General features: G+C 45.3%; 1 protein-coding gene across 2 annotated transcripts in view; it reads left to right on the plus strand.

Annotated features, from left to right (window-relative positions):
* Nucleotides 1-13,442, plus strand: part of TACC2 (transforming acidic coiled-coil containing protein 2) — a 76,308-nt gene that overhangs the window by 29,501 nt on the left and 33,365 nt on the right. For both annotated transcript variants that reach the window (XM_029610562.1, XM_029610563.1), the window contains 2 exons: nt 4,724-4,870; nt 5,218-5,294. In XM_029610562.1, coding sequence (XP_029466422.1) covers nt 4,724-4,870; nt 5,218-5,294 — 224 coding nt within the window. The remainder of the gene's footprint in view (nt 1-4,723; nt 4,871-5,217; nt 5,295-13,442) is intronic.

Genomic DNA, 13,442 nt, shown 5'->3' on the forward strand with positions numbered 1-13,442 from the left:
TAGCAGAGTGACACTGCAGGGTAATATAGTGAATGGATAGCACGTCTTAACAAAGTGACACTGCAGGGTAATATAGTGACTGGGTAGCACGTGTTAACAGAGTGACACTGCAGGGTAATAAAGTGACTGGATAGCACGTGTTAACAGAGTGACACTGCAGGGTAATATAGTGACTGGATAGCACGTGTTAACAGAGTGACACTGCAGGGTAATATAGTGAATGGATAGCATGTCTTAACAAAGTGACACTGCAGGGTAATATAGTGACTGGATAGCACGTGTTAACAGAGTGACACTGCAGGGTAATAAAGTGACTGGATAGCACGTGTTAACAGAGTGACACTGCAGGGTAATGTAGTGACTGGATAGCACGTGTAAACAGAGTGACACTGCAGGGTAATATAGTGACTGGATAGCAGGTGTTAACAGAGTGACACTGCAGGGTAATGTAGTGACTGGATAGCACGTGTAAACAGAGTGACACTGCAGGGTAATGTAGTGACTGGATAGCACGTGTAAACAGAGTGACACTGCAGGGTAATGTAGTGACTGGATAGCATGTGTAAACAGAGTGACACTGCAGGGTAATGTAGTGACTGGATAGCACGTGTAAACAGAGTGACACTGCAGGGTAATATAGTGACTGGATAGCAGGTGTTAACAGAGTGACACTGCAGGGTAATATAGGGACTGGATGGCACGTGTTAACAGAGTGTCACTGCAGGGTAATATAGGGACTGGATGGCACGTGTTAGCAGAGTGACACTGCAGGGTAATATAGGGACTGGATAGCACGTGTAAACAGAGTGACACTGCAGGGTAATTTAGTGACTGGATAGCACGTGTAAACAGAGTGACACTGCAGGGTAATATAGTGACTGGATAGCAGGTGTTAACAGAGTGACACTGCAGGATAATATAGGGACTGGATGGCACGTGTTAACAGAGTGACACTGCAGGGCAATATAGTGACTGGATAGCACGTGTTAACAGAGTGACACTGCAGGGTAATATAGTGACTGGATAGCACACAGGGTTTGCTGCCTGTGTGTAACACTGCCAGGTCTGATGCTGCCATGGCACAGACAGGCTTATAGTACAGGGTATGGAGCCAGTGTGGTACATAATAACAGGGTAACGCCGCAGGGTCTGGCACTGATGTGATGTATACTAACAGGGTAACACCGCAGGGCCTGGCCCTGACGCGCGATATACTAACATGGTAACGCCGCAGGGCCTGGTGCTGACGCGCTATATACTAACATGGTAACACCGCAGGGCCTGGCCCTGACACGCTATATACTAACAGGATAACGCCGCAGGGCCTGGCCCTGACACGCTATATACTAACAGGATAACGCCGCAGGGCCTGGCGCTGACGCGCTGTATACTAACAGGGTAACGCCGCAGGGCCTGGTGCTGACGTGCTGTATACTAACAAGATAACGCCGCAGGGCCTAGCACTGACGCGCTGTATACTAACAGGGTAACGCCGCAGGGCTTGGCGCTGACGTGCTGTATACTAACAGGGTAACGCCGCAGGGCTTGGCGATGATGTGCTGTATACTAACAGGGTAACGCCGCAGGGCCTGGCCCTGACGCGCTATATACTAACAGGGTAACGCCGCAGGGCTTGGCGATGATGTGCTGTATACTAACAGGGTAACGCTGCAGGGCTTGGCACTGACGTGCTGTATACTAACAGGGTAAAATTGCAGATTCCGGTTCTGACGTTCTATATACTAACAGTAACATTACAGGTTTTGGTGCTGATGTGCTGTAGTGTATACTACCAGGGTAACGCATCAGGGTCTGGCGCTGATGTGCTATATACTAACAGGATAACACTGAAGGGTCTGGAGCTGACGTGCCGTATACTAACAGGATAGCACTGAAGGGTCTGGAGCTGATGTGCTGTATACTAACAGGATAACACTGAAGGGGCTGGAGCTGATGTGCTATATACTAACAGGATAACACTGAAGGGGCTGGAGCTGATGTGCTATATACTAACAGGATAACACTGAAGGGTCTGGAGCTGATGTGCTATATACTAACAGGATAACACTGAAGGGGCTGGAGCTGATGTGCTATATACTAACAGGATAACACTGCAGGGGCTGGTTCTGATGTGCTATATACTAACAGGATAACACTGAAGGGGCTGGAGCTGATGTGCTATATACTAACAGGATAACACTGCAGGGTCTGGAGCTGATGTTCTATATACTAACAGAATAACACTGAAGGGTCTGGAGCTGATGTGCTGTATACTAACAGGATAGCACTGAAGGGTCTGGAGCTGACGTGCTGTATACTAACAGGATAACACTGCAGGGTCTGGAGCTGATGTGCTATATACTAACAGGGTAACGACGCAGCGCCTGGCGCTGACGTGCTGTATACTAACAGGATAACACTGCAGGTTCTGGTTCCGATGTGCTATATACTAACAGGATAACACTGCAGGGTCTGGAGCTGACGTGCTGTATACTAACAGGATAACACTGAAGGGTCTGGAGCTGATGTGCTATATACTAACAGGATAACACTGAAGGGTCTGGAGCTGATGTGCTATATACTAACAGGTTAGCACTGAAGGGTCTGGAACTGACGTGCTGTATACTAACAGGATAACACTGCAGGGTCTGGAGCTGACGTGCTGTATACTAACAGGATAACACTGCAGGGTCTGGAGCTGATGTGCTATATACTAACAGGATAACACTGCAGGGTCTGGAGCTGATGTGCTATATACTAACAGGGTAACGCCGCAGTGCCTGGCGCTGACGTGCTGTATACTAACAGGATAACACTGCAGGTTCTGGTTCCGATGTGCTATATACTAACAGGATAACACTGCAGGGTCTGGAGCTGACGTGCTGTATACTAACAGGATAACACTGAAGGGTCTGGAGCTGATGTGCTATATACTAACAGGATAACACTGAATGGTCTGGAGCTGATGTGCTATATACTAACAGGATAACACTGAAGGGTCTGGAGTTGATGTGCTATATACTAACAGGATAACACTGCAGGGGCTGGTTCTGATGTGCTATATACTAACAGGATAACACTGAAGGGTCTGGAGCTGATGTGCTATATACTAACAGGATAACACTGAAGGGTCTGGAGCTGATGTGCTATATACTAACAGGATAACACTGCAGGGTCTGGAGCTGATGTGCTGTATACTAACAGGATAGCACTGAAGGGTCTGGAGCTGATGTGCTATATACTAACAGGATAACACTGCAGGGTCTGGAGCTGATGTGCTGTATACTAACAGGATAGCACTGAAGGGTCTGGAGCTGATGTGCTATATACTAACAGGATAGCACTGAAGGGTCTGGAGCTGATGTGCTATATACTAACAGGATAACACTGCAGGGTCTGGAGCTGACGTGCTGTATACTAACAGGTTAGCACTGAAGGGTCTGGAGCTGATGTGCTATATACTAACAGGATAACACTGCAGGGTCTGGAGCTGATGTGCTGTATACTAACAGGATAGCACTGAAGGGTCTGGAGCTGATGTGCTATATACTAACAGGATAGCACTGAAGGGTCTGGAGCTGATGTGCTATATACTAACAGGATAACACTGCAGGGTCTGGAGCTGACGTGCTGTATACTAACAGGATAGCACTGAAGGGTCTGGAGCTGACGTGCTATATACTAACAGGATAACACTGAAGGGTCTGGAGCTGATGTGCTATATACTAACAGGATAGCACTGAAGGGTCTGGAGCTGATGTGCTATATACTAACAGGATAACACTGCAGGGGCTGGTTCTGATGTACTATATACTAACAGGATAACACTGCAGGGTCTGGAGCTGATGTGCTATATACTAACAGGATAACACTGAAGGGTCTGGAGCTGATGTGCTATATACTAACAGGATAGCACTGAAGGGTCTGGAGCTGACGTGCTATATACTAACAGGATAGCACTGAAGGGTCTGGAGCTGACGTGCTATATACTAACAGGATAACACTGCAGGGTCTAGAGCTGATGTGCTGTATACTAACAGGATAACACTGAAGGGTCTGGAGCTGATGTGCTGTATACTAACAGGATAGCACTGAAGGGTCTGGAGCTGATGTGCTATATACTAACAGGATAACACTGCAGGGGCTGGTTCTGATGTGCTATATACTAACAGGTTAGCACTGAAGGGTCTGGAGCTGATGTGCTATATACTAACAGGATAGCACTGAAGGGTCTGGAGCTGATGTGCTATATACTAACAGGATAACACTGCAGGGGCTGGTTCTGATGTGCTATATACTAACAGGTTAGCACTGAAGGGTCTGGAGCTGATGTGCTATATACTAACAGGATAGCACTGAAGGGGCTGGAGCTGATGTGCTATATACTAACAGGATAACACTGCAGGGTCTGGAGCTGATGTGCTGTATACTAACAGGATAACACTGCAGGTTCTGGTTCTGATGTACTATATACTAACAGGATAACACTGCAGGTTCTGGTTCTGATGTACTATATACTAACAGGATAACACTGAAGGGTCACCGTGGCGCATACTAACAGGGTGACACTGCTGGATGTGGTGCCAGGATAATGCTTACCAGACGCTGTGTAATATACTAACTCAGCATATTTTTGGTACATTCCAGTCATGTTCACATTGTTTTTTGATATGGTGCAGGAGTTTAATGCCCCTTTCTACTTTTTCTCCTTTTCTTCTCCCAGCGAGAGGCCCTGGCAGCCGTGGCAGAGATGCCCCTTTCTCATACAACATTGTACCCCCAGGGAGTTGCTATGGAGACGGGTGGCACCGGATTCCTCCCATACCAACAGCAGGACTTGGACCAGACACTGCAAGTGGCTCAGGAAGAGGTGAGCTGGAGGGCACAGAGAGACCCAAATGCAGGACGAGGAGGCAGAGGCTTGGCTGAAGGGATTGGAGGGGCTAGAGAGACTCAGGTGAAGAGCAAGGATGGAGAGACCTGGAGGAAGGAATGGAATGGGATGGAGAGACCTGGAGGAAGGAATTGAATGGGATGGAGAAACCTGGTTGTAGGAATGGATAGGATGGAAAGACCTGATGAAATACTTTGGAGAGATCCGAGAATGGGAAGGGAGTGGGATGGAGAAATACGGATGCAGCGATTGGAGGGGAGGATAGTTTGGAGTTCGGGAAGTGTCTGGTTTTGCTTCATATTTTGTCCTTTCTCCTTCCTCAGATTTCCGCCAAGGAGCAGGAGGTCTCAGAGTGGAAGGAGAAATATGAAGAGAGTCACAGGGAAGTGGTAGAGATGAGGTGAGTACGCCGGGCTGGGTGGGCCCTGTGTGTGTCTATAGAGTAAGACGTCTTACAGTCACCACTGACCCCTCATTTCCAGCGCGGGTTCGGCCTGTCTGATCTCATTAGATGGGAGGAAAGGATTGTCTGTAAGGTGCCTACGTTGCAAAATGTGTTCAAAAGGTGAATCTCCCCTTTCCCTGCTCTCATGTCCCCACCCCCCCTCGCCCCCAACCAGGTAAATATGCCCATCCTGCTTACACCAGAAGGAGTGAGCCACTTCACTCTCAACCCATGAATAAATGCATGCCCTTTGTGGGGACATGTCCTCACTACGGGGGATGAGCTTACTAGCCATATATGTGTGATATGGGATGTGCTTTTAATGAGGGATATGTCCTCAGTACAGGGGGGATGTGCCTAGAGTGTGTATATATGCACTGTGTGAGGATGTGCTTTTACTGTATTTGTTTATTTATTTATTTTTGGTTTTTATATATCGGAAGTTCCTGTATAGTATACATATCACTCCGGTTTACAAGTAACAGAGATAACTATCGCCTGCATGGCGGTTTACATGGAACATATCGAACATTAAACTATTATAAAGCAGAATACAACTTGAAATCAACTTAAAAAAACAGAGATGGAGCAAATAGGGATGTGTATAAGTACTCATACATGCTTGATAAGGGTATGTGCTTTTACTGCAGGGGATATGTCCTCAGTACAGGGGGCATGTGCCTAGAGTGTGTGTATATGCTTTGTGTAAGGATGTACTTTTACTGTAGGGATGTGCATAAGTACTCATACTTGCTTGATAAGGGTATGTGCTTTTACTGCAGGGGATATGTCCTCAGTACAGGGGGCATGTGCCTAGAGTGTGTATATATGCTCTGTGTGAGGATGTGCTTTTACTGTAGGGATGTGCATAAGTACTCATACATGCTTGACAAGGGTATGTGCTTTTAATGAGGGATATGTCCTCAGTACAGGGGGCATGTGCCTAGAGTGTGTATATATGCTTTGTGTGAGGATGTGCTTTTACTGCAGGGATGTGCATAAGTACTCATACATGCTTGATAAGGGTATGTGCTTTTACTGCAGGGGATATGTCCTCAATACAGGGGGGATGTACCTAGAGTGTGTATATATGCTTTGTGTGAGGATGTGCTTTTACTGTAGGGATGTGCATAAGTACTCATACATGCTTGATAAGGGTATGTGCTTTTACTGCAGGGGATATGTCCTCAATACAGGGGGGATGTACCTAGAGTGTGTATATATGCTTTGTGAGAGGATGTGCTTTTATTGTAGGGATGTGTATAAGTACTCATACATGCTTGATAAGGATATATGCTTTTACTGCAGGGGATATGTCCTCAGTACAGGGGGGATGTGCCTAGTGTATGTATATATGCTTTGTGTGAGGATGTGCTTTTACTGCAGGAATGTGTAAAAGTACTCATACATGCTTGATAAGGGTATGTGCTTTTACTGCAGGGGATATGTCCTCAGTACAGGGGGCATGTGCCTAGAGTGTGTATATATGCTTTGTGTGAGGATGTGCTTTTACTGCAGGGATGTGTATAAGTACTCATACATGCTTGATAAGGGTATGTGCTTTTACTGCAGGGGATATGTCCTCAGTACAGGGGGGATGTGCCTAGAGTGTGTATATATGCTTTGGTGTATATATGCTTTGTGTGAGGATGTGCTTTTATTGTAGGGATGTGCATAAGTACTCATATATGCTTGATAAGGGTATGTGCTTTTACTGCAGGGGATATGTCCTCAGTACAGGGGGGATGTGCCTAGATTGTGTATATATGCTTTGTGTGAGGATGTGTTTTTACTGTAGGGATGTGTATAAGTGCTCATATATGCTTGATAAGGGTATGTGCTTTTACTGCAGGGGATTTGTCCTCAGTATAGGGGGGATGTGCCTAGTGTGTGTATATATGCTTTGTGTGAGGATGTGTTTTTACTGTAGGGATGTGCATAAGTACTCATATATGCTTGATAAGGGTATGTGCTTTTACTGCAGGGGATATGTCCTCAGTACAGGGGGGATGTGCCTAGATTGTGTATATATGCTTTGTGTGAGGATGTGTTTTTACTGTAGGGATGTGTATAAGTACTCATATATGCTTGATAGGGTATGTGCTTTTACTGCAGGGGATGTGTCCTTAGTACAGAGGGGATGTGAATAAGTACACATGCACATTTGATATGGGCAAATGCTTTTCTCCGAGGACAAGCAGGATGGTAGACCTCACATATGGGTGATATCAGATGGAGCCCCGATGCAGAAAACCTAGGTCAGAGTTTCTAGAACTTTCACCAGACACACTGAGCATGCCCAGCCTGCCCATCCTCATCAGTCTCTTCTTTTCTGCAGAGCTGTAAGCCTCACGGTCTGATTGAGCTCACTTTGGCTGTTTATGGCTTAGTGGAAAACTTCTTTTTTCATCGCGGTTTTTCACGGTTTTCGGTTTCATTCCATCATTCCGGTGCCTCTCAGTAGTGTCCTAGTCATGGTTTTCGGCGTTTCTGGTAAGTTTCCTTTCACGGTCGATTCCCCTCGCAGCAGTGGAGGCTCAGTGCTCACCGGCCATCGATGGTTGCCGCCATCATTTAGTGTCTACTGCCCCTTTTTGTTCTGTCATGGCCATGTCCAGTTTTCGTCGCTGCCCCCAGTGCCTGAGGACCATGTCCAATACAGATCCACATGATTATATATGTCCTCTGCCTAGGGGCATCGCATGACATCCATTGATGTCGCTTGTGCACCCAAATGACCCTGAAGGGACATCTGCTTCAACTTGACAATATAGATCAGCTCTTCGGGCAGAGAAAGTCCGAGCCATCAGCATTGGCAACATCGGCATTGATGGACCTTGGAGCCGCACCAATGGACACTTCGCCATTAACCTCAGCTGGACCGTTGGTTCTGTCTATCTTCTCCGGGCCAAGGACGCTGGGTTTATCATCTTCGGCCTTAGCACTGGGGAAATACCAGGCTGAGCATCGAGAGAAGCTTAGAAACGTTGGCACCAGACTTTCTCGATGCAGGGTGTCGGGCATGGGATGCACCAGCGTTTGCCATGATACCCTTGAAGTGACACCACGGTGATAAGGGCTCACCCTCTATCAGTGCCAGGGGTTCGCAATGGTCTCCACCGGTCCTGGTGCCGGTCACCGATCCATCTCACAGGTCCAAAGAACATCTGGCCACCCCTCCTTCCTCCCAGTTAGTGTTTGAGGAGGAGCTGGAGTGTCGAGTCCAGCTGGCGATGGATCAGGCACTGCAGGTCATCGGGCCTGTGGCACCGGAGCTGGTGCTACCCGTCATCCTACTGCTGCTGGAGAAACTCAACGTGCCCATTGGTGCCTTACCAACCCAGCTGGTGCCGGTTTCCGGGATGGCATCAGTGCCTGGTGGGGCAGCGAGGCCTCCACCTACCAGTATGGTGGTTGTTGTCGGTTCCTCCGAGGAGGAAGCTCCACCAAGGCTGGCAGAGATGCCGAGGCCTGTAGTCCTCCGTCCAGTTCTACCAGTGCCTGCACCTCTGGACGAAGGCCAAGCACCTAGGCCCTATCTCCTGTAGCATATAGTGAGGATGAGGGTCCCTATGTACCAACAGAGTCCTCCAAGGGCTCTGATAGTCTCTTGTCAGACCCTTCTCCTCCAGATGAGCGAAGGAAGTTCCCTCCTGAGGATTTGACCTTCACAGAGTTTGTGAGGGTGATGGCCGAGACCATCATAAGAACATAAAACATGCCATACTGGGTCAGACGTCCATCAAGCCCAGAATCCTGTTTCCAACAGTGGCCAATCCAGGTCATAAGAACCTGGCAAGTACCCAAAAACTAAGTCTATTCCATGTAACCATTGCTAATGGCAGTGGCTATTCTCTAAGTGAACTTAATAGCGGGTAATGGACTTCTCCTCCAAGAACTTATCCAATCCTTTTTTAAACCCAGCTACACTAACTGCACTAACCACATCCTCTGGCAACAAATTCCAGAGTTTAATTGTGCGTTGAGTGAAAAAGAACTTTCTCCGATTAGTTTTAAATGTGCCCCATGCTAACTTCATGGAGTGCCCCCTAGTCTTTCTATTATCCGAAAGAGTAAATAACTGAGTCACATCTACCCGTTCTAGACCTCTCATGATTTTAAACAACTCTATCATATCCCCCCTCAGTCGTCTCTTCTCCAAGCTGAAATGTCCTAACCTCTTCAGCCTTTCCTCATAGGGGAGCTGTTCCATCCCCTTTATCATTTTGGTCGCCCTTCTCTGTACCTTCTCCATCGCAATTATATCTTTTTTGAGATGCGGCGACCAGAATTGTGCACAGTACTCAAGGTGCGGTCTCACCATGGAGCGATACAGAGGCATTATGACATTTTCCGTTTTATTCACCATTCCCTTTCTAATAATTCCCAACATTCTGTTTGCTTTTTTGACTGCTGCAGCACACTGAGCTGATGATTTCAATGTGTTATCCACTATGACGCCTAGATCTTTTTCTTGGGTGGTAGCTTTGCCATCTACTAGCAGGACTTGGAATCACACATTATATATACGCTGACGATATTCAACTAATTCTACCAATCGAGGACACAATAGAGAAAACGTTAAACCTAACTAACGTACCTAGATATTAAGAAACAACTACTGAACCAAATGAAACTTGTGATCAACATTGAAAAAAACAGATTTTCTGCACCTGGAACGGAAAAATATCGAGATCATTCAAACACCTAATGATAGGTTACAAATTTTTACTAATAGGTCTGAAATTTCATTTTTTAGTTCCTTCAGAACTCTGGGGTGTATACCATCCGGTCCAGGTGATTTATTACTCTTCAGTTTGTCAATCAGGTCTACCACATCTTTTTTTTTTTTTTTTAACATGCCATACTGGGTCAGACCAAGGGTCCATCAAGCCCAGCATCCTGTCTCCAACAGTGGCCAATTCAGGCCATAAGAACCTGGCAAGTACCCGAAAACTAAGTCTATTCCATGTTACCGTTGCTAATGGCAGTGGCTATTCTCTAAGTGAACTTAATAGCAGGTAATGGACTTCTCCTCCAAGAACTTATCCAATCCTTTTTTAAACACAGCTATACTAACTGCACTAACCACATCCTCTGGCAACAAATTCCCGAGTTTAATTGAGCGTTGAGTAAAAAAGAACTTATTCAGATTAGTTTTAAATGTGCCACATGCTAACTTCATGGAGTGCCCCCTAGTCTTTCTATTATCCGAAAGAGTAAATAGCCGATTCACATCTACCCGTTCTGGACCTCTCATGATTTTAAATACCTCTATCATATCCCCCCTCAGCCGTCTCTTCTCCTAGCTGAAAAGTCCTAACCTCTTTAGTCTTTCCTCATAGGGGAGCTGTTCCATCCCCTTTATCATTTTGGTCACCCTTCTCTGTACCTTCTCCATCGCAATTATATCTTTTTTGAGATGCGGCGACCAGAATTGTGCACAGTACTCAAGGTGCGGTCTCACCATGGAGCGATACAGAGGCATTATGACATTTTCCGTTTTATTCACCATTCCCTTTCTAATAATTCCCAACATTCTGTTTGCTTTTTTGACTGCTGCAGCACACTGCACCGACGATTTCAATGTGTTATCCACTATGACGCCTAGATCTCTTTCTTGGGTTGTAGCACCTAATATGGAACCCAACATTGTATAACTATAGCATGGGTTATTTTTCCCTATATGCATCACCTTGCACTTATCCACATTAAATTTCATCTGCCATTTGGATGCCCAATTTTCCAGTCTCACAAGGTCTTCCTGCAATTTATCACAATCTGCTTGTGATTTAACTACTCTGAACAATTTTGTGTCATCTGCAAATTTGATTATCTCACTCGTCGTATTTCTTTCCAGATCATTTATAAATATATTGAAAAGTATGGGTCCCAATACAGATCCCTGAGGCACTCCACTGCCCACTCCCTTCCACTGAGAAAACTGTCCATTTAATCCTACTCTCTGTTTCCTGTCTTTTAGCCAGTTTGCAATCCACGAAAGGATATCACCCTCTATCCCATGACATTTTACTTTTCCTAGAAGCCTCTCATGAGGAACTTTGTCAAACGCCTTCTGAAAATCCAAGTACACTACATCTACGGGTTCACCTTTATCCACATGTTTATTAACTCCTTCAAAAAAGTGAAGCAGATTTGTGAGGCAAGACTTGCCCTGGGTAAAGCCATGCTGACTTTATTCCATTAAACCATGTCTTTCTATATGTTCTGTGATTTTGATGCTTAGAACACTTTCCACTATTTTTCCTGGCACTGAAGTCAGGCTAACCGGTCTGTAGTTTCCCGGATCGCCCCTGGAGCCCTTTTTAAATTTTGGGGTTACGTTTGCTATCCTCCAGTCTTCAGGTACAATGGATGATTTTAATGATAGGTTACAAATTTTTACTAATAGATCTGAAATTTCATTTTTTAGTTCCTTCAGAACTCTGGGGTGTATACCATCCGGTCCAGGTGATTTTCTACTTTTCAGTTTGTCAATCAGGTCTACCACATCTTCTAGGTTCACCGTGATTTGATTCAGTCCACCTGAATCATTACCCATGAAAACCTTCTCCATTACGGGTACCTCCCCAACATCCTCTTCAGTAAACACCGAAGCAAAGAAATCATTTAATCTTTCTGCGATAGCCTTATCTTCTCTAAGTGCCCCTTTATCCCCTCAATCATCTAGTGGTCCAACTGACTCCCTCACAGGCTTTCTGCTTCGGATATATTTTAAAAAGTTTTTACTGTGCGTTTTTGCCTCTACGGCCAACTTCTTTTCAAATTCTCTCTTAGCCTGTCTTATCAATGTCTTACATTTAACTTGCCAACGTTTATGCTTTATCCTATTTTCTTCATTTGGATCCTTCTTCCAATTTTTGAATGAAGATCTTTTGGCTAAAATAGCTTCTTTCACCTCACCTTTTAACCATGCCGGTGATCGTTTTGCCTTCTTTCCACCTTTCTTAATGTGTGGAATACATCTGGACTGTGCTTCTAGAATGGTATTTTTTAACAATGACCACGCCTCTTGGACATTTTTTACTCTTGTAGCTGCTCCTTTAAGTTTTTTTCTAACAATTTTTCTCATTTTATCAAAGTTTCCCTTTTTAAAGTTTAGCATGAGAGCCTTGGATTTGCACACTGTTCCTCTTCCAGTCATTAAATCAAATTTGATCATATTATGATCACTATTGCCAAGAGGCCCCACCACCGTTACCTCTCTCACCAAGTCCTGTGCTCCACTGAGAATTAGATCTAAAATTGCTCCCTCTCTCGTCGGTTCCTGAACCAATTGCTCCATAAAGCTATCATTTATTCCATCCAGGAACGTTATCTCTCTAGCGTGACCCGATGATACATTTACCCAGTCTATATTGGGGTAATTGAAGTCTCCCATTATTACCGCACTACCAATTTGGTTAGCTTCCCTAATTTCTCTTAGCATTTCACTGTCCATCTCACCATCTTGACCAGGTGGACGGTAGTATACCCCTATCACTATAGTCTTCCCCGACACACAAGGGATTTCTACCCATAAAGATTCAATTTTGTATTTAGTCTCATGCAGGATGTTTATCCTGTTGGACTCTCTGCCATCCCGGACATAAAGCGCCACACCTCCTCCCGAGTGCTCCTCTCTGTCATTGCGATATAATTTGTACCCTGATATAGCACTGTCCCATTGGTTATCCTCTTTCCACCATGTCTCTGAGGTGCCAATTAAGTCTATGTCATCATTCACTGCTATACATTCTAATTCTCCCATCTTACTTCTTAGACTTCTGGCATTAGCATACAAACATTTCAAAGTGTGTTTTTTGTTTGTATTTTCATTCTGCTTTTTAATTGATAGGGATAAGTTAGAATTTTTTAGCTCAGGTGAGTTTTTAGTTACAGGCACTTGGACTACTTTTCTAATTAGTGGATCCTCACTGTCGGGATGCCCTAATTCTAATGCATCATTAGTATCCTTTAAAGATACCTCTCTCCGAACCATGTGCTGCTGAGCGACTGTCGGCTTTCCCCTTTGTTCTAGTTTAAAAGCTGCTCTATCTCCTTTTTAAAGGTTAGTGCCAGCAGTCTGGTTCCACCCTGGTT

Source organism: Rhinatrema bivittatum, chromosome 7 (assembly GCF_901001135.1).
Source record: "Rhinatrema bivittatum chromosome 7, aRhiBiv1.1, whole genome shotgun sequence".
NCBI lineage: Eukaryota > Metazoa > Chordata > Amphibia > Gymnophiona > Rhinatrematidae > Rhinatrema > Rhinatrema bivittatum.